The following is a 22,786-nucleotide window of genomic DNA, read 5'->3' as shown; positions in this document are numbered from 1 at the left end:
AGTCAGTCAAGTAAACCTTAACTGTATAAATTGACTGCTCATTGTAGATATTCTACTAGTACAATCAATTTGTGATTAGGACTTCTCCTTGCACGCTCGTAATAAAGATCGCTTGTTTGAACAAGAAATATGACTCTCCAGGCACTTTTGGGTACCAGGACAAGCCCTCGCCCCTTACAAAGGCAAGGCTCCTCACCCCTCAAATGGCTGCCTCCACCACCCCCAATATCCCTAGAATACGCTGCTTCCTGTGATCACAGCTCCTCTTCCCCACTCCCTCCTGTGACCGCTGCCTCAATCGCCACATTCAGTTTCAAGCTCACTCTCACGATCGCTGCTCTCCTGCTCGTCATTCCACTTCGATGAGTTGTGGGACTGGGCATAAACCAAATAATAGGCACAATTAATTCTCAAGCAGTACAGAACACTCAAAAGGTACAGATTTTTTTTGCCAAATTATACCCGATTCTACCTGCTCTAAGCATTTTTTTTTTTAGTGTCTCTCTGCAGTCCATCAATTTTGCTGTTGAATGCTGTAGGGGAGAGGAAATTTTGATTCCAACAGTTCTTCCCCTCACACATTAAAGTTTGATATAGCTGTCAGAGATGACCATGCCCATCTTTAAAGGATAATTGGAATGGGCTGGCAATGGACAAGTAAAGGCAGTCCCAAGAAGAGATTGTGCCTATATTAGTAAACTTCATAGTTCACCAAATCTTGGTGTAACAATTACACCTGACCTAAAATTTAAGTTTGTGGTGGAGGAGCTTAAGGTTTTATTTTTAATATCATTCTCAGCAGAAGCCAATTTTAGAAAGGCACTATTGATAACTAACTTTATCTTTTACTTCTGCAATTATGACCATTGAGCATCTCCTGATGATGCAGAGCATGCACAGAGCAATCCCTAAAAAGCAAAGTTTATCCGATGTGGCACGAAATAACTGAACTGATGAATTCTGTTCCCAAAAATCTCCAGGGCCTAGAAGGATGTAAGGAAGACAATAAGTTGTAGAAAATCAGCAAGATTACTGCCATAGAGTATTAGTTATGTGATAATTAAAGCTTCCAAGTCAGTCCTGAACAACCATAGAGATCTTGGTGCTATTCCATGTTGGTATAAGCACAGAAAGCTACTTAAAGAATTTCTTGAATTGGAAGCCTCTCAATAATGTCTGCAATATTACATGCAGACAACTCCTAAGCTTTTACCATGCGATGCACACAAACATTAATAACTTTGTACAAGGTGATGGTTAAGCCACAGTTAAGAGTGTGCAGTTTTGAGTGACCATTATAGAAAGTTTCAAGTACATACAGCATAGATTCACTAGGATAATATCAAGAAATGAGAAACTATAGTCGTCATGAGAAGACTTGAGCTGCAGGGACTGCAGCAGAGAAGACTGAAAGACAGAGGGTTTTAATTTTAACCCCTTCATAATTTTATGAAGAGTTTTGATAGCCAAAGCAAAGGAAAACTTTCTTCTGGTTCGGAAGTCACAAACATTATAAACTCATTACAATGAGGAGAGGGGTTAGCAGCAATATAACGAATTGTTGAGCATGCAATGAAGTGCTACAGGAGTAATTAAGGTATCTTTTAAAGGGGGAGTTCATAAGCAGAATAAGTTATGGAGAGCAGGGCAGCAGTTTTTGACTGCTAAAACAAAGATTTGGCATAAACCTAGAAAGCCCTGCCCATGCCTCCCATATTGCATAGCATGGCACAGAACACACCATCTCTGTATAATAGCACAATAACATCCTCTGCAAAAGAGAATTACTGAGGGAGATGATGTATCAATCCATGAGCAAAGAAGTGGTGTTGATTACCCAAGGTTTCGCACCTGCTAAGTAGAAATTCAGCATGACACTTAATCCTGTTGCAACAGTTAGGGATTCAGACTTGAGAGCTTGTTTATTTAGTCATGCAAATTCTGAGAGAAACACTGGAATCTTGGGAGTGGTTTGATTCCACTACCATGATCTGTACAAATCAGGACTACACTCCAGTCTACAGGAGCTCATGACAGCTACTGTGAGGGACTTTGGGAGAATTATTCATTCGTGCTCAAATTGCCGTTATGCTGGGCCCACGGGAGCCTGGACTCAAATTCCTACTTAGCTTGCAGTTGCCAGTATATCTGCTCCAACTATAAAGAGTAGCAGTTGGTTAAGGGGCACATGAACAATACCAAAAGTGAACAAGGGGAAGGAAAGTTTTGCTACAAATCACATTGACACCATTCATAATACATATATTAAAACAGAGCAATTTGTTAATGTATATTGTGCCAAGACATGTTGAGTCATGTGTGTACAAACAAGACCAAGATGCCAAGGTAGTGAAATATGAGGAACAAAAGATTGAGTGCATTATTGCCAAAAGCCATCAGTTGCTGCATTCTTCAGTGAATCAAGATCCTAACTCAACAATATCCTGTGTATTTCTGGCTTTACGCACTCCACAAGCAGGTAAATGCCATTCTTCAAAAGCATTGTTCAATGCCAGTTAATTACCATACTTTTTTTTTTTTATTTCTTGAACCTACAAAAACTCCCAATATTAAATGCACAGAGCATCAAAAAAAAAAAAACTTGGTTTGTAGCACAGGATTTTCTGTAACATGCACTCGAAGCAGCCAGCTTTACATACACCATCCTGGCAGGAGAGCGCAGTCTGCACATTATACAGCACCACAGAATTTTAACAAATGTTACTAGCAATAACCAATGTCTCATGAATTTGACACTGGCCACTGAGTATGTAAAGCCCAAAACTGCAAGTTGTATTTTCATTTCCTTTAAAACCTATGTTATTCCTAGAAAACAATTGCCAATATTTTAAACAGAACAAAAAACTTGTTTAATAAATTATTTAATACCACCTCCCTGATCACCTTGCCCTCCCACCCGATCACAAATATAACATGCACTTGTGAATCACTCATGCACCATTTAGTTACCTTATGGAGAATTTAGAATTATTTACTTTTATGCAGGATATGCATTATCATAGAAAATCCCCTCAATTCAATTTCAACAACATTACTAGTACAATTCTTTGATGCTCAGTTTACTGCAAGTGGACACAAGCAAAACCAAGTGCTGAGTATGAACAGTTAAACAAAAATACTCAAGTAAAAATGATACAAGACACTGGCCCAATTTATGTGCAACAAACAGCAGGATCCTAAAGCCATTTTAGTGCTTACAGAAAAACATATGGATTCAATTAAATTTCTAAGACCATCAGCAAGGTTTCAGCCATTCATTTGCCACATCTACTTATTTTACAGGATTACTGCATTGCTTTTATTTTGAGAATTTCCCTTTTATTGGATCATGCAATTGTAAATGATACAGCAAACAGGACAACCCAGCAATAGCCTCAAGAGGTAGGGATAAGGAAAGAACTGTTCTTAAAAAAAACAAACTAGCAAGATTTAGCATTTAATAGGAAATGAGCTACTTTTTAAAATGAGTCCCCAATTAACCCTTTAGCTGAAAGGTCTGCCCCAATTTTTAAAAAGCTATTTCAGGTTTTTTTTTCTCCCTATTCCATCATATTTAGAATTCTAATGTTTTGCAGATTTTAGGGGGGGAAAAAAAAAAAAGTGTCCCATTAATCAGAAGCACATTACCCAAATTTAAAGCCCAATATTTTCTCTTCGCATAAATCAAGGGTTACTGACTTAGATGCATATTGAGAAAGATTCAAATATAAAATGTAATTTCAGTAGAAGTATATTCTTCCCTCTAATTTTCTTGGTTTTCAAAGCAAAATATTCTTCATTGTTTCACACAAGTGCCTCATTCTAGCTATTCTTAGCTGTATCTATTTATATCTCTACATTCAAACGGTCAAGACATTTCCTTGCATAAACATACTGAAGGCACAGCAGGAATATATAGTAAATAGAATTAAAAATGGATAAAGACAGAGCAAGCTGTATTGTAGAACCATATAGCAAAGCAGGAAGCCATGCAGCCCATCTCTCCCCATAGCCCTGTTTTTTTTTTCAAACCCCCTTTCTAGTATTTATCCAACTCTTTGAAGATTACTACTGAATCTGCTTCCACCAGCCTTTCAGACCATGCATTTCAAATCACAAAAATTTACACACTGGAAAAAATTTCCTGATGTCATCTCTTTCTTTTGCCAAATCACATTGATCGTGTCCTCTGGTTACTGACCCTTCAGCCACTGGAAATATTTCTTCTGATTTACTCCATTAAAACCATTACTTATAATTAAAGCACTTCTATGAAGTGTCCTCTTAACCTTTTTGCTCCAGGGAAAACTTTCCCAGTTTCTCAGTCCACACAACTGAAGTCTTCTTCTCTGGTACCACTAGTAAATCTCTTCATCCTCACCAAGGCCTCGACATCCTTTCTAAAGCATGGTCCCCAGAACTGAATGCAATACTCCAGCTGAGGATTAACCAGTGCAGGTTTAACATAACTTTCTTGCTTTTATACTCTATGCCTCTCAATAAAGCCAAGGATTTTTTTTTTAAACCCTCAACTTGTACTGCCACCTTTAAAAATGTGTGCACATACACCCAGGTCTCTGTTCCTGCACCCCTTCAAAGTGGTGCCATTTATTTATATTGCCTATGCTCATTAGTTTTATCAAAATGTATCACTTCACACTTCTCTGCATTAAATTTAATCAGCCATATGTCTGCCAATTTCACCACTTTGTTTATGTCCTCCTGAAGTCCATTAACCTTTTCAATGTTTACTGCATTCAAGTTTTGTATCATCTGCAAACTTTGAAATTATGCCTGTACACTAAGGTCAAGGTCATTACTACATCAAAAGAGCAATGGTCAGAATACCAACCCCTGGCAAACAGTGTATACTTCTCTCCAATCCGAAAGACAATCGTTCACCACTACTCTCTGCTTTCAATCTTTTTACCCAATTTTGTATCCATGCTGCCATTATCCCTTTAAATCCATGGCAATTTTGCTTACATGTCAAATGGCTTTTGAAAGTCCATACACACAACCTTTTCCATTACTTCAAAGAACACAATGAAATTCATCAAACACTATTTGCCTGCGACATATCTGTGCTTACTTCATTTATTAGCCCATGATGTTGCAAATTCAAAACTATTTTTGTCCCCAATTAATGTCTTTAGTGTTTACCCCACCACCACCATTCGACTGGTTCATCTCTTTTGGACTGGGGTACCATTTACAATTCTCCAGTCCTCTGGCACTTCCCCCAGATCCAAGGAGGATTGGAAAACCGTGGAGAGCGCCTCCACAAATTTCCACCCTTGTTTCTCAATCTAGCATTCAACCCACCCAGACTGGATAACTTTTCAGCTTTATAGTGCTAAATTTCAAGCATCTCCTATTTTTAAATCCAATCCAATATTGCTACTTCCTCCTTACCACATTAGCAACATCCCCCTTTCTAGTGAAGAAAGATGTAAAGTACCCATGGGCGGCACAGTTGGGCAGTGGTTAGCACCGCAGCCTCACAGCTCCAGAGACCCGGGTTCGATTCTGGGTACTGCCTGTGCGGAGTTTGCAAGTTCTCCCTGTGTCTGCGTGGGTTTTCGCCGGGTGCTCCGGTTTCCTCCCACATCCAAAAGACTTGCAGGTTGATAGGTAAATTGGCCGTTGTAAATTGCCCCTAGTGTAGGGAGGTGATAGGGAATATGGGATTACTGTAGGGTTAGTATAAATGGGTGGCTGTTGGTCGGCACAGACTCGGTGGGCCAAAGGGCCTGTTTCTGTGCTGCATCTCTAAATAGTACTTGAGCCATGCCCTCCACCTCCACAAGATGATTTCCTTTTTGGTCCCTAATCAACCCCAACCTTTGAATATTTATGCTTATAAAAATATTTTGGGGTTCCCCTTTATGTTGGCAGCTAATCTGATCATATTCTTTGCCCTTTTTAGATATCCTCTATACTTTCTATACTCAGATTAGAGAACCAATGTATTATGAACCTTATATTCATCATAAGCCTCCTTTTACTGTCTCTTTTTAACTTCTATCTTTAGAGATCCAGGGAGCTCCAGGATGCACTTTCGTTCCCCTTCAAGAGATGAGTTTACTCTATACCCAAACTAACTTTTTTTTTTTTTGGAGGCCCCCCATTGTTCAACTACTGTTTGCCTACCAATTTCTGATTCCAATCCACATGCGCTAGATCCCCTTCTGGTTCACTGACATTAGTCCTTCTCCAGTTAAGTATTTTTACTTGATAGCTCCTTATCCTTTTCCATAACTAAGCTGAACTGGACACGATCACTATTCCCCAAATGCTCCCCCACTGAAACATGCACGACATGCCCCACCATTCCCAGAACTAGATCCAGCACTGTGCTTCCTTGTTGGGCTGGAAACACTGATCAAGAAAGAACACTTCAAAAACTCCTCTCCCCTCTGCCCTTGAGACTGTTACTATTCCAGCCTATATTAGGATAATTGAAATTCTTCATCATTGCTCTGTAGTTCTTGCAACTTTCTGTAATTTGCTTCTCCATTTCCTTCCTACTATCTGGTGGTCTATATTATACATCCCATAATATAGTAGCTCCTCCATTGTTCCTTAATTTTAACCAAATAGAATCTGACCTTAATCCTTTTCAGTGCCATAATAGTTTATTTGATCAATACTGCCACCATAGCCAGTTCATTTTTCCTGAATATTATAAGCAGGAGTAGCAAGTTCCAAATCCTCCCCTTCTTTGAGTCAGGTCGGTTATTGCCATTGTATCACTGTCCCACTTGGTGACGTGCTTGCACCTCACCAACCTTACTTACTATGCCATGTGCCTTTGCAGATATGCACTCCAAATCAGCAACCACCCCCCCCACCCCCTCCAAGAGTGCCTGGCATTTGCCCCATCTGGTCCAGCCCATTATGCTATTTGTCTCCCCAGTCCTCTGCGCACATTTTTTCTCTTAAATGTTTCATCTGGGTTTCCACCCCTTGCTAAATTAGTTTCAACCCTGCCCCACAGCACTGGTTAACCCCATGAGGACACTGAATTATACTTCATCTGTGCTGGAACCATCCATCTTGAACTAATCCCACCTACCTCAGAATTTTAACAGACTTTGCATGTGAATTAGCAGTTATTTATTGCTAAATGCCAAAATAGATTCACAAAGGAAGTTTATTAACTTGCCACAAAATTCATATTTAAAAACTTATTCATGAACCCAATTTGTTTGGCAAACTTCTTCAAATTGAAAATTATGAACATAAAAACATCTACAATACATCCAATGTACTTAAAAAGGAGCAATAATGCTATAATCTAATCACAAGGTTTAATAAACAATCATGACACAAGAGCAGAATTCTGAATGTCAACTGCATCCTATTACAACGGTCTAATGCAGTTTAGGATTAGGCCAATGACACACCAATTATTGGAGTATCCAATGCATTTTCCAATAGTACATTTGATAATAGTACAATAATAATCTGATAGTAATGCCCAGTCTCAGCTTCAACCAGATGATCACGACTATTCTTGCTTTTATTCCTACTGCAAGTTACCTCCACAAAATGACCGAGGACGCACCGCAGCCTCAACTCGTGACCTGGGTTCAGTTCTGGGTATTGCCTTGCTGAATTTGCAAGTTCTCCCCATGTCTGCGTGGGTTTCCGCCGGGTACTCCGGTTTCCTCCCACAGCCAAAGACTTGCAGGTTGATAGGTAAATTGGCCATTGTAAATTGCTCCTAGTGTAGGTAGGTGGTAGGAGAATGGTGGGGATGTGGTAGAGAATATGGGGTTAATGTAGGATTAGTATAAATGGGTGGTTGTTGGTCGGCACAGACTCAGTGGGCCAAAGGGCCTGTTTCAGTGCTGCATCTCTAAATAAAAAAAATTAACTACTTTGCTACTCAAGTCAATAGTGTTTGTACATGAAAAAGAAAATAATTTTGATTCAGATGAAAAGTGGTGCAACTAGTTATGAGCCAATTCTTCCTACTCCTCTTTATCCCAGTGTAGGATACCTGGGATGCAAGCAGGACCACCAACCTGGTAAACATTGCTGCATGTAGTGTTCTCTATCGAGCAAGATAAATGGCAGGAGAACGAGCAAGACTCCAAATGTTTCAGATTCATTACCCTGCCCCCTGCAAAATAAATTTGAACTCAACTGCCCGTTTTCCTACTCAAATGGATAAAAATCATTTTGGTATATGTTGACCAGAATTTAAAGAAAGGAGGTCAATGCCTACAGACTATAGTGATTCTGGAAGTGTAGGGCAACAGTGAAACCTTCTTTCACATACCCAACAGCATGTTCAAATTTTTATTCCAAAAAAATAAATGATTACTTTCTGTGCATCTCCCTTCAGCAAACAAACTGTGCCAACAGTGTTTTATGTACTGTCTCAAATGAACACAATCAAGATTCCAGCTTGCATTCACTTAGCTCCCAGCACCGGGCCAATACAAAGCTCATTTTTTTAAAAAAAACAGGTTGCACAGTAAACATTTCACACCAACTAGGTTTCTTTTTTCCTTCTTTAGGCCAAATGCACTATTCCCAACCTACAGCCAGCAAACATGTAAGCTACTACCAGTTCGAGGTTATGTGAAGTCTATCGTGACTATTTATATACTAGGAGAAACATCTCATTAGATAATCTGTTAGTGGTGTCATTAGGATTTCAATAATATTGAAATGTAGGCATAGAAAATTTGTACATGTGCAGTACAGGTATTTTAGCAACCAGCAATACAATCAGATTAAGTTACATAAGAGTAGCAACAAGAATAGTTTGAAATGATTTAAGTGTGCAATAAAGCTTATGGCCCAGTATTAAACTGGGTCAGTTTTTCCAATAACATCTCTACATTGGGGAGACCAAAAGGAGACTGCAGAGCACCTCCGCTCAGTCCAAAAGCATGACCGAGCTTCTGGTTGCTGGCCATTTCAACACACCCCCCTGCTCACATCTCTGTCCTGGGATTGCTGCAGTGTTCCAGTGAACATCAAAGCAAGCTCGAGGAACAGCATCTCATTTACCGATTAAGCATGCTACAGCCTGCCAGACTGAACATGGAGTTCAATAATTTCAGAGCATGATGGGTCCCCCCATTTTACTTTTATCTTTAGTTAGTTTTTTTTTAAATGTTTATTTTATTTTAGTTTGTTCAGTTTATTTCCACTGTGCCTACTTAATTTTTTTCCATGTTTGTGCTTGTGGCTGTTCAGTTTTCAGTCCATTAACATCCTATCTGTACTAATGCTTTTATCTTTCAGCACACCACTAACATACTGTTTGCCTTTGCTCCATGACCTTCTGGTCAGCTATTCTGTAACCTTGTTTTATCAATACCTTCTCTTGTTATCTCATGCCCCACCCCCACTTTACTTGCTTAAAATCTTGTACATTTCTTAATATCTGCCAGTTCTGAAGGGTCACTGACCTGAAACATTAACTCTACTTCTCTCTCCACAGATGCTGCCAGACCTGCTGAGTTTTTCCAGCACTTTCTGTTTTTATTTCCAATAACATACTAGCATTACATAAAATAAACCTAGTTGCATAGTACCACAAAAGTTCAAGTTTAAGGCACATTAAAACAGGAATATGAATGTATTAACCAGGAATAAAATGCAGACTGGAATGCTCAGTGCATTAAGAAAACACAAACAGTTCACAAAGAGGGTTAGCACTAGCTAGAATATAACTAATATGTTGACATTTCGAATGCTGGTGGCTTGCTCCATTTTTTCCAACCCCAGAATTTACACAAAAGTAGAAAGGTCCCCAAAACAAAAAGTATTTGGGCACTGGAACACCAGTAATTTTCTACCTATAAAGTATGAATCATCTAGTGCAGCACTGTAAACAATTTCACTCATGATTAATTTTCCATTCCTGCTGCTTTTTCTAGATAAATGCTGATGTCAATTGTGATTTTAAAACCTGGATGAACATTGGGTTAACATTACAGGATGGCACTTACAATATCAAGCTCTAATGACACCTTAGTTTAATCCCATAAAGAAGTCACCACGACTGTACCCTCATAACTAATAAAAGTTGAGGCAATCATTAACTTGAGTATTGCTGAAAATAGAGACATGTCAAAGCTTTTAGTCTTGCACACATCAGGACAATCCACAATGGAAAACAACTTTATACTTAGAAGGGAGTGCTGATTGGTAGAGGCGTTTTCATAGAGAATGCATCAGTTTACAGTGACTGACAGTTAACTGCCAAACTTTGTTTGAAATTTAAACCAGGCAGCTTGACTGATTGGTTAAGGCATTGCCCTGAGGAATTGACCAGCAAATGGCTGTCACTTATTTTGTTTAGTTGAAACATGCACAATGTTTGTACATGTTCTTTCTGTCTGCAAAGAACAAGGCCCTGTGTATTAATGTAAGTAGCTTCCAGTATACACAAACGCACCACACTGCGAGCCTGACTGACAATCTTAAATTGGTTGTCAGCGTAATTCGTGGCACACTGAGGATTATTTAGCAAATGTTGTCCAATCGCGGAATCACATCCGATGTTGGACATGGTTTTAAGTTTTGCAAGCATGGGCTGGTTGGGTACTGCCTGTACCTTCCCCATTGCAAACAGAAGGGACATGTTTGATACAATCCGCCACATACAGCCTATATACCGAGCATCAGACTGGCATTGAAATTCATATCACTTTACTCATTTGAGAGATAGGCAAGATGTCTTTTGAGCAACAGGTGAAGCTAGGGGTTTCACACTGCTGCTATGCAGTGGCAACGTGTGGCGTTCGCTACCAACAGGGTGCTGCCGTCAAGCCAAAAAGACTTGTTAAAATGACAACTTGTGGAATCTAAACTCAAATTTTGTAATTCATGTATTCATCTAAGAACATGTAAACAGACCACAAAACTACTGTAAAGCAGAGCTAAACTTCATTTCTTATAACTTAATTGTACATACCTTGTTTCAATGAGGTACACTGTATAAATTTCCTGCATGTTCACTGCATTTTTTCCAGTTCGTTTTTCTGCTTCTGACACACTGATCTCTATTTTCTTCAATAAGCTGCTAGTGTCTTCCATTATCTTTACATTTACAAAAAAATGCAGGTTAAAATATACCATTAACAACTTATTTATATAGTGCATTAACATAATAAAAAGTCCCAAGGCACTTCAAAGCAGCATTATAAAGCAAAATTAGACATCAAACCACAAGGTGAAATTAGAGCAGACAGCCAAAAGCATGGTGAAAGAGGTAGGTCTTAAAGAGTGTCTTAAAAGGAAGAGAGAGCTAGAGAGGTAGATGGTTTAGGGAGAGAATTCCAGAGCTTAAGGCCTAGGCAGCTGAAGACATGGCTATCATTGGTGAAAGATTTAGAATTGGGGATGCTCAAGTATCCAGAATTAGATGAGCACAGCTATCTTGAAGTTGTGGGGCTGGAAGAGATTAGAAATAGGGAGGGGAGAGGCCATGGAGGAATTTGAAAACAAGGATGAGAATTTTATAATCAACACATTTTTGACCGGGAGCCAATGTAGGTCAGCGAGCATGGGGCTAATAGACAAATGGGACTTGGTGCGAGTAAAGACAGGCAGCAGAGTGTTGGATGACCTCAGGTTTAACTTCAAGACCTTGATCAGCACCTCACCCACCACCTTAAATATTTACCCCCTCCACCACCAATGCACAGTGGCAGCAGCATGCACCATCTACAAGATGCACTGCAGCAACTCGCCAAAGCTCCTTCAACACATTCCAAACCTGCAACCTCTACCACCAGAACGACAAGAGCAGATGTATGGGATCACCACCTGCAAGTCCCCCTTCCAAGTCACACCTTCCTGACTTGGAATTATATTGCTGTTCCTTCACTGTCACTAGGTCAAAATCCTGGAACTCCCTCCCAACAGCACTGTGGGTGTACCTACAAAATATAGATTGCAGCGGTTCAAGAAAGCAACTCACCACCACTACCTCCTCAAAGGCAATTAGGGATGGGCAATAAATGCTGACTTCGCCAGTGATGCACATATCAAGAACTAATTTTTTTTTTAAGTTTACAGGGGATACAATGCAAGAGGCCAACCATGAGTGCATTGGAATAGTGAAGTCTAGAGGTAACAGAGCCATGAATGAGGGTTTCAGTGGCAGATCAGCCAAGGTAGGGGTGAAGTCTGATGTTTCAAAGGTGGAAATAGGCAGTCTTAGTGATGGTGCAGATACTGGTCAGAACCTCATCTCAGGATCAAATAGATCAAGGCTGCCAACAGATTAGTTCAGCCTTACAGTTCCCGGGGCGAAGGATGGAGTTGGTCACTAGGGAATTGTGTTTGGAGCAAGGACTGACCACAATGGCTTTAATCTTCCTAATATTTAACTGGAGGAAATGTCTGCTCAACCAGTAAGGACATCAGATCAGAAGTCTCAATTTAGCAACAGTGAAGGAGTTAAGAGGTTGTGGTGAGGTAGAACGGTTTTATCAGCATTCACAAAAACTACCACTGTGCTGTTAGATGCTGCTGCTGAGGAACAGCATACAGATGAGTAATAGGAGGGGACCATTTAGACACTGGAGGTAATGGTGCAGCAGAGGGAAGAGAAGCTGCTGTAAACAATTCACTAGCTATGATTAAATAAGAATGGAACCAGGCAACCACAGTTCCACCCAACTGGACAACAGTAGTGAAGCACTGAAGGAGAATGGTATAGTCAATTATCAAAGGCTGCAGACAGGTCAAGAACAACATTGAGGAATAGTTTACCTTTGTCACAATCACATAGAACACCATTTGTGAATTTGATAAGAGCTGATTTGGTAGTGTGGCATGGGGCAGAAACCTGATTGGAGGGATTCAAATGGAGTTCAGGGAAAGATGGAACAGATTTGAGAGGCGATATGTTCAAGGACTTGAGAGGAAAGGGAAGTTGGAGATTGAGTAGTAATTTGCAAGGATAGTTGGTCAAGGGTTGTTTTCTTTTGAGGGGGTGATGACTCTCTGGAATTCTCTTCCTCAAGAGTGTTGTGGAGGCTAGATAGATTTTTGCAATCTCAGGGAGTCGAGGGTTAGGCACAGCAGGCCCGAAAGAGAAGTTCAGGACTGGGACAGATCAGCCATGATCTTAATGAATGGCAGGGCAGGCTTGAGGCTGAATGGCCTACTCCTGCTCCTATTTCTTATGTTCTTATGACAGCAGATTTTAAAAAGAGAGGGAACATTCAACAATATCAGTCGGTCAATAAGCAGTCCATGTAGAAATGCAGCAAGACCTGGACAATATCCAGGCTTGGGCTGATAAGTGGCAAATAACATTCACGCCACACAAGTGCCGGGCAATGACCATCTCCAACAAGAGAGAACCTAACCATCTCCCCTTGACATTCAATGGCATTACCATTGCTGAATCCCCCACTAACAACATCCTAGGGGCTACCATTGACCAGAAACTGAACTGGAGTAGCCATATAAATACCATGGCTACAAGAGCAGGTCAGAGGCTAGGAATCCTGAGGCGAGTAACTCACCTCCTGACTCCCCAAAGCCTGTCCACCATCTACAAGGCACAAGTCAAGTGTGTGATGGAATACTCTCCACTTGCCTGGATGGGTGCAGCTCCAACAACACTCAAGAAGTTCGACACCATCCAGGACAAAGCAGCCCGCTTGATTGGCACCCAATCTACAAACATTCACTCCCTTCACCACTGACGCACAGTAGCAGCAGTGTGTACCATCTACAAGATGCACTACAGCAATGCACCAAGGCTCCTTAGACAGCACCTTCCAAACCCGTGACCTCTACCAACTAGAAGGACAAGGGCAGAAAATACATGGGAACACCACTACCTGCAAGTTTCCCCCCCCCACCCCCCAAGTCACACACCATCCTGACTTGGAACTATATCGCTGTTCCTTCACTGTCGCTAGGTCAAAATCCTGGAACTCCCTTCCTAACAGCACTGTGGGTCTACCTACCCCAAATGGACTACAGCGGTTCAAGAAGGCAGCTCACCACCGCCTTCTCAAGGGCAATAAATGCTGGCACAGCCAGTGACGCCCACATCCCATGAATGAATAAAAAAAAATATATCAGCTAACATGGGAACCAGGAAGGGAAGTTGTGTGGTCAGCAGTTGTGGTAATTGGATCAAGGGAGTAGGAGGTGGGTTTCATGGACAAGATGAGCTTGGAGTACATGAGGAGAGATAGGAGAAAAACTAGATCTTGTCTAGGGGTTGGGGGGGGGGGGGGGGGGGGGGGGAAACAAAAAAGGGTAACTTTAGTCTATGCGTTTTCATTCCTTAGCACCATTCGGTAGTAACTATGTACAAGTATTCCTTAAACTTTAGAAACCTCCAGTGCCATTGTACATTAAAAATCAAGACCAAACAAACAGTCGCCAGGTGAAGTAGAAGAAAGAAAATTACAGCACAGGAACAGGCCCTGCGGCCCTCCAAGCCTGCGCCGATCCAGATCCTCTATCGAAAGTAGAGCTAAAGGATACTAGCCAAAAGACTTGCAGGTTGATAGGTAAATTGGCCATTATAAATTGTCACTAGTATAGGTAGGTGGTAGGGAAATATAGGAACAGGTGGGGATATGGTAGGAATATGGGATTAGTGTAGGATTAGTATAAATGGGTGGTTGATGTTCGGCACAGACTCGGTGGGCCGAAGGGCCTGTTTCAGTGCTGTATCTCTAATCTAAATCTAATCTACAAAATTTGACCAGAATGTGCAGGCACATTTCAGATAGATGGATAGACTTTTTTTAAATGCAGTTAAATAATTATAGGAAGTAATTTTGAAGTAGAGGTGCCTGAAGCATTAGATTGTATCTGCAGTACCAGCTAAGTAATTTTTTTTAATCTCCCAAAACCAGCAGTGTAATAACTGAAAAGTTTATTTCAGCAATTTTTCAACACATGCGTGAAAGTGCAAAATACATGCAGATGCAAAATTTTATTGTATTATAGATTGCCAAGGGGTAAACTTCGGGGGTTTGTGGGTACCCAAAGTTTTGGGTTAGAATAAACTTAAAATAACTCATCGGAAATTAATTTGAGTGCTCAAGCATAGGTTGAACAATTGCTCTAATATGCTCCACCTTCAACACTGCAAATAGAGGCAAGGAAAGAACAAATATTTTATATTAAAATTCTTATAGGGCACACACAAACTGCTTTGCAAACATTTCCTACAGGAATGCCAATGTTAAAATGCTATGAAGTTGCTCTCATGGGAATTACATTAGTCTTTATTGCATCCAACTGCAGCACTATTGAACCATTCACTCCCACAGTAAGAGGCCTTACTGTTGACACTAGAGATCTGCTCCACAGTTTGTTTAAAAAAAAAACATTTGTAAAAATGTTTCCTTAAGGCTGCATTCAAATACCACTCCCCTCCAGCCCCATTTCTTCAAAGGATACCCTGTTCCATTTGTAACCTCCCATCTCAGCTTTTTCAGTCCCACATTCATCTATCCAACTTCACCCATTTTCCTCACAATGGAGATTATCTCAACTGTCCCACTCCTATCTTCTTAAATCTCTCCTTTTGCCATCACTCCCTAGCCAATTCCAGGCTACCCCTCAACAGCTTTAACCCATGACTGTTGCTTCTCCTACACACAAGATTTCAGCACTTACTTTCTCTCCAATCCCAGGTTGCTTCTTGCCTCCCTACTTACTTAACTCAAAGTTTGGTCTTCAGTTTAGGAATGTTTTAATTTAAGAAGCCTGGGAAATTTTGGTACTTTGGACAAAGGAGGAACAAGTCCACTAAATGTTTGGTCAATTTCAAAGCATTATATTTCCATGTTACACAGATAGTGAGTGTACAACATTGCTTCAATTGACAACCGTCATTCCTAACTCCAAATGCTTATCAGTCTTTAACCCTCAGCAGCTCCTTCCTCCATCCAATCTGCTTTAGCAAAGCCATCACCAGAAAATGTACCCTCTGGCACTCAGGAATTCCATTTGCCACCACACCATGATACTTGACCAGCACTGCTAATAAAATCAGCCTCAATCTAATCATTGAACACTGCTACCTTCAGAAGTGCCAAGGCCCAACTTAAAATGAGTTTTGCCAGCAGCACAGTAATAAATATAACTAGTGCCTCCAAATACCAAAGCCAGCATCTTTTCCAGTCCCAGTAGATACAGTTTGCCCATACAGAGCATCAGCAAGTACCATTCATGACTTGTTACCAACGTGTCCAGTCTTCAGGAAACCTCCAGCAACCACCGATGAACTCTCAAATACAAACTCAGAAACAAGCATGCACACACAGCTATTTGATTATTGCTCCAACACTGTCTAGTCCACTTCCAAATGCAAATATGCATTATATTGCAACGTTAGTAACAATGCAAAGCAGGTTCCACTTCACAACACGAGTTATAATAAAAATCCATAGTATCCAAACTAACTCCTGGACACTTCATAAACCTATCAATTTAAGTGTACAGGCAGTATACAAGTTATCACCCATAATCAACATTTAAAACGGAACTTAAAACTACTGGAAAAAAGGTGTGTGCAGCTGCGTAGAAACATATACAGTGCACTCTCTCGGACTGCTGATTTAAAAAAATAAGCCAGGCAATGTAAGAGTCCACACCTGAAACACGAACAAATTTATTCTCACCACAGATGCTTACTGGCCTGAATGTTTCTAGAATTGTTTTTTTTTGTTCCAATGTAAAAACTGGGGCCCGCCTGTCTGAAAAAGTCTAAATGCACCCTTAAAAGTGGGATATTTCAGGACTAGGTTCCAAGGGCAAGTGCACAGCAGAGAAATTCAGAGTGCGAGCACTGAAGAATGATTGCAAGCACTTGTGCAATCCAAATAAATCACTTTGCGTCAATTAGTTGCTGCTTGGATCACACGATCAAGCGCACGGTTTCCTATTAAAGGATATAAACAGCGTAAAAACACTTTATACAGAGAAATTTTAATAGATTGCTGCACTTTTGGACATTGATCGAGGGGACTTAAACTAGTGATCAGCTCAGTATGAATTGCCCTGCAACTCTCTGGTGAACGCCACTCCCAGGCTCCGGCAACCATTCCTGGGAGTCGAGACAGAGCCGGCCAGCTCTCCAGAAGCCTACTCCGCCGTCTGGGGCGAGGCTGCGGCCCACTAGTCAGCGGGACACCGATTACCAACTCCCCAGTACCCAATCTCCGGGAGCCCGGGCCTGAGGCCGGGCTACTCCCCTCACCCGCCACCGTCGCCCTGGTTTGTACCGTGCTTTTGTTGCCCGAGTTGTCGCTTATGTTGGGGCCGGCTTCGGTTTCAGGGTCAGATCCGGGCTCAGCCTGGAACCCCGGATTATTTCCCACCAACAGCTCGTCCTCATCCACCTCGACCTGATCTGCCATCATCCACTAGCCAACACTGCGCAGCCGCCCCGCCCCGCCCAGCCAGCATTTAAAGGCGCAGTGCACCCTCCGCAACTCTCAGCACTTAAAGTCACAGTCCACATCATTCAACACGAAATCATACAGCACAGAAGGAGGCCATTCGGCCCATCGTGTCTCTGCCGGCTCTTTGAAAGAGCTGTGCAATTAGCCCCCCTTCCCTGCTTTTTCCCCGTAGCCCTGTAAATTTTCTGGGGCCGTGCCTGACTTATACATGAAGGCTTAGTTTCTTCAAGACTAGCTGCAGCCACTTTTTTGAGGTAAGGAACTTGTGGAATTGTTTGGAAATGTAAAGAGGGGGATAGAAGTGGTGATGGGTGTGAATTAATTTAACAAATTACACTGAAATTCCCATATTTAGAAGTTTACTACTGTCTACTACTGTGACTTGTGATGCCCTTTTTTGGCTTCTTTGGGTATGGATCGCAGCGCCTGGTTCTGTTCTGTTTTAAGTTTCTTTACGCTTATATGGTTGAAGTCCCTTTGTTATCATGCAGTAACCAGGCAGAAAGCATGCACCTGTTGTATTGGAGTGGTCAATATCCAGGGGACGAACATTAATACCTCAAACTGAAAGCAATCAGTCAGGTTCACCCGAGAGTACAAAATTCAGCTCCCTATCCTCGTTCCTGGAAACCCCCCATTTTGTGCATTTTACTTTTTAACAAATATTAAAATGTAGAATAATTTTGATGTTGGGGACAAGGAAATAGAGCTTTTTGACAGGATCCAAAGAGTAATATAGACCTGAAATTGCAGTGGTGATGACAGGGACGAGCATTTGCCGTGTCAGTCAACATTATTTTAACCATGTTAACCTATTTATTTTTATTGAAACTACTTTTATTTTTAAAATATCAATAACCTTTCCAGGAGATGCAAGGCAGAATTATGACAGCCTCCAAAGTGCCAGACAATGTACCAAATAAAAGTGACAACACTCCTTCGAGTAGGCATCCCCTCAAATTCTGACAAAATAAATTCTTCAGCATTCAATATTCACATCTCCCTTCAGTAATTTCTAAATTCACCAATTCTGCAAAATGCACTTTGTGTAGTTTAGGAAGTTTCTGTTACTATAAAGGTAGCCAAATGTTTTGTATATAATAAAAGCAAAATACTGCAGATGCTGGAAATCTGAAATAAAAACAGAAAGTGCTGGAAGTACTCAGCAGGTCAGGCAGCATCTGTGGAGAGAGAAGCAGAGTTAACGTTTCAGGTCTGTGACCTTTCATCAGAACTGGCAAAGGTTAGAAAAGAATTAGGTTTTAAGCAAGCGAAGGGGGTGGGAAAGGGATGGTGGGGAAGTGAACAAAAGGGGATGTGTGTGATATTTTGTATATCAATTACTTAAATACGGTTCTACCCAAGTCCCACTGGACTTTCAGTCCAGCCTCTCATCTTCATTTATGGCATATATTCACAACCTTTTTCTGGCACTGTGTCAGCTATTATTAAGCTATTGGTCAGCACTTGCTGGTTCTCTAGGTTGGCATGCATGCAACTCCTATCATTTATTTACATTTGGCAATGTTTCTTGTAATTTGTGGTTAAATGCTCTGTTGCTGCCTGACCTGCAGTGAAAGATTGTCTGGTAGGAGCCACACTTTCTGTTTGCTGATCTCTTTTAATTATTTCCCTTACAGGTGACTTTCTGGTCATGCTGCAGTTCAACCTTAAAACAGAACCAGATAACAAAAAAGAATGATAAACGAATGAAAAAAAATCAAAAATCTTAAAATAAAGTATTACAAGATAAAAGAGCTTGTGTCCCTTTAAGAGCTTAATAACACATGCAACTTAACTTTAACTCTCAGCGGGGCTGTACAAATGCAAAGCTAGACAGGATGTAGCACTGGATGGAACCTCTACCTTGAAGATTGGGAAATCTGAGGAAATTGCTGGAAGGTTTTATTTGAAAAAAGGATGTATTGCAAATCAAACTCTTATACAAACTGTGGAAGAACAATGCATAGAGGCATAAAGCCCGACCGTAAATCACACAAGGGTGTCACGCCCACGCAATCCGAACTTATGAACTACAAAATGAATTTATGAAATAAATCCAAAACAGACACTTTTCTTGTAAAAGAAAATGGAAGTAAGAGGTCAGGTGACCTTTCCTTTCCTGCCAATACACATAGAACTAAAAGAACTCTGAGCTAATTTTCATGTCTGGACAAGTCTTGGAGAAGACATTAAAATAAAAGTGACCTTTCTGGACACATCCCTGAGAAATCATTCAAATGTAAATGACCCTTTCTGTGGTAATGGCTGCTTGTCTCCAACTGATTGTCTCCAACGGATTAACAATACTGTCACAGACTTTTTGACTACAAACTCAAATTCCAAAGAATGGGTGTGAAGAGCCCTACTTCATCAAGGTGAGATTAGGATGAATGACAGCCAGTCTCCATTATCTAACAATGTCCTTACCATCAGAAACCATTTATCAGGGCAATGGAAAGAGAAACTATGGTCACATGACAGAAACTAGGTCTCTGATAAGGACTTTATTAAAGGTATATTCTGGGCAGGCAAAGGAGATTCATCGATGCCGTCAAAGAGAAAGGACCCTGCCTAAGATTACCAGCTTTGAACTACATGTAGGCAGAGACTGGAGTTGGTCATGAACTCCCTACCTGAGAAATCATACCAAGACTTCACCACTGACCTTTGGCTGGAATATAACAAGAGCAGTCTGCAACAGCTCATCCGTCTTCCTGAATCTCCCAAGTCTTTCTTAGTGAACAAGGGAAAAGATTACATGTCTGCACCATTTCAAGTCTTCACCCCAGGGAAAAGCAAATTTAACAGAGAACTGTTTAAAATCATCAGACCTAATCCATGTTATCTTTATCATCACTATCTTTTCTTGAGTTTGTGTATCTGTATGAGTGTGAGGTTGGGTGTTGTTGTGTATATTTCAGTTGTTGTATAATAAACATTTATCTTTCTTTTAAACTTAAGAGAAACCCTGTCATTTGTCTGTTCTTGATCATTCAAGCACTCTGGGGAGAAAAAAACACCTTTTTTTTTACACGCACTGTCTTTGTTCAGTCAAGAGATGAAAAGGAGGGAACCATCCCTATCATCTCTTGCCTGTCCATAACAAGGGGATTTCATTGATAAGATCATAGGAGATTCAATATCCCAGTCCCCATTCATGTAGATCCACCAGATTCTGATGAGAAAATGTACTGCCATTCATAACTTTTCCCCATCATTAGACACAACATACAATCCACATTCATATCCACCTTCTCAAGGGCAATTAGGGATGGGCAATAAATGCTGGCATAGCCAGCGATGCCCACATCCCCCAAACAAATAAAAAATATATACAATTACCAATACCAATTGCAAACTACTTCTACTTCTTTCAACTTAGTATACTGTGTTCGTTACTCACAATGTGGCCTCCTCTACATTGGAGAGACCAAACACAGTTTGTGTAATCACTTTGTGGAATACTTCCACTCAGTCTGCAAGCATAACCCCAAGATTCTGGTGGCCTTTCATTTAAATTCTCTGTCCCACTCCCATGCTGATCTTTCTGTCCTTAGCCTCTTACACTTTTCCAAAATCCCTAGATTCAGGGAAGGTTCCATTAGATTGGAAAATAGCAAATTTAACTTCTTTATTCAAAAAGGGAGGGAGATAGAAAGCAAGGAACTACAGGCCAATAGCTTAACTTCTGTCTTAGAGAAAATGTTAGAAGCTATTATTAAAGACGTTATAGCAGGGCATTTAGAAAAATTCATGGTAATCAGGCAGAGTCAACATCGATTTGTGAAAGGGAAATTATGTTTAACCAATTTATTGGAGAGTTACATGTGCTGTGGATAAAGGGGAACCGGTGCATGTAATGTACTTAGATTTCCAGAAGGCATTTGATAGGTGCCCGATCAAAGGTTATTGCAGAAAATAAAAGTTCATGGTGTAGGGGTTAACATATTGGCATGGATAGAAGATTGGCTAGCTAACAGGAAACAGAGAGTAGGCATAAATGGGTCATTTTCTGATGAGCAAGATGTAACGAGTGGTGTGCCACAGTGATCAGTGCTGGGGCCTCAACATTTTACATAAATGACTTGGATGAAGGGACCAAAGATATGGTTGCTGATGCCAGAAAGATAGGTAGGAAAGTAAGTTGTGAAGAGGACATAAGGAGGCTACAAAGGGATATAGATAGGTTAAGTGAGTGGATAAAGATCTGGCAAAAGGAGTATAACGTGAGAAAATGTGAAATTGTCCATTTTGACAGGAAGAATAAAAAAAGAAGGACATTATCTAAATGGTGAGAGATTGCAGAGCTCTGAGATGCAGAGGGATCTGGTTGTCCTAGTGCATGAATCACAATAGGTTAGTGTTCAAGTTCAGCAAATAATTAGGAAAGCTAATAGAATGTTATCATTTATTGGGAGGGGAATTGAATACAAAAGTAGGGAGGTTTTACTTCATTTATACAGGGTATTGGTGAGACCACATCTGCAGTACTGTGTACAGTATTGTTATCCTTATTTAAGGAAGAAGAAGAAGAAGGAATTTTCCTCCACACAAGATCAGGAGCAGGTTGTTCAACCTTGCCTGTCTTAGAGCGAAGACCAAAGTACAGAAAGTCCTCATCAGGGAACTCCTCTTTGCTGACGATGCTGCTTTAACATCTCACACTGAAGAGTGCCTGCAGAGTCTCATCGACAGGTTTGCGGCTGCCTGCAATGAATTTGGCCTAACCATCAGCCTCAAGAAAACGAACATCATGGGGCAGGACGTCAGAAATGCTCCATCCATCAATATTGGCGACCACGCTCTGGAAGTGGTTCAAGAGTTCACCTACCTAGGCTCAACTATCACCAGTAACCTGTCTCTAGATGCACAAATCAATAAGCGCATGGGTAAGGCTTCCACTGCTATGTCCAGACTGGCCAAGAGAGTGTGGGAAAATGGCGCACTGACACGGAACACAAAAGTCCGAGTGTATCAGGCCTGTGTCCTCAGTACCTTGCTCTATGGCAGCGAGGCCTGGACAACGTATGCCAGCCAAGAGCGACGTCTTAATTCATTCCATCTTCGCTGCCTCCGGAGAATACTTGGCATCAGGTGGCAGGACCGTATCTCCAACACAGAAGTCCTCGAGGCGGCCAACATCCCCAGCTTGTACACACTACTGAGTCAGCGGCGCTTGAGATGCTTGGCCATGTGAGCCGCATGGAAGATGGCAGGATCCCCAAAGACACATTGTACAGCGAGCTCGCCACTGGTATCAGACCCACCGGCCGTCCACGTCTCCGCTTTAAAGACGTCTGCAAACGCGACATGAAATCCTGTGACATTGATCACAAGTCGTGGGAGTCAGTTGTCAG

At 41.1% G+C, this 22,786-nt stretch overlaps 1 protein-coding gene across 1 annotated transcript in view; it reads right to left on the bottom strand.

Annotated features, from left to right (window-relative positions):
- snx4 (sorting nexin 4) overlaps window positions 1-17,410 on the bottom strand; it is a 73,726-nt gene extending 56,316 nt beyond the window's left edge. The window contains exons 1-2 of the mRNA XM_068035166.1: window positions 17,247-17,410; window positions 10,946-11,070 (exon numbers count right to left, since the gene is read on the bottom strand). Coding sequence (XP_067891267.1) covers window positions 10,946-11,070; window positions 17,247-17,384 — 263 coding nt within the window. The 5' untranslated portion in view covers window positions 17,385-17,410. The remainder of the gene's footprint in view (window positions 1-10,945; window positions 11,071-17,246) is intronic.
- Window positions 17,411-22,786: the final 5,376 nt, after the last annotated feature.

The sequence above is a fragment of the Heterodontus francisci genome, chromosome 7 (assembly GCF_036365525.1).
Source record: "Heterodontus francisci isolate sHetFra1 chromosome 7, sHetFra1.hap1, whole genome shotgun sequence".
NCBI lineage: Eukaryota > Metazoa > Chordata > Chondrichthyes > Heterodontiformes > Heterodontidae > Heterodontus > Heterodontus francisci.
Note: the sequence above shows the minus strand (reverse complement) of the source record. Positions and strands in the feature narration are given on the sequence as shown.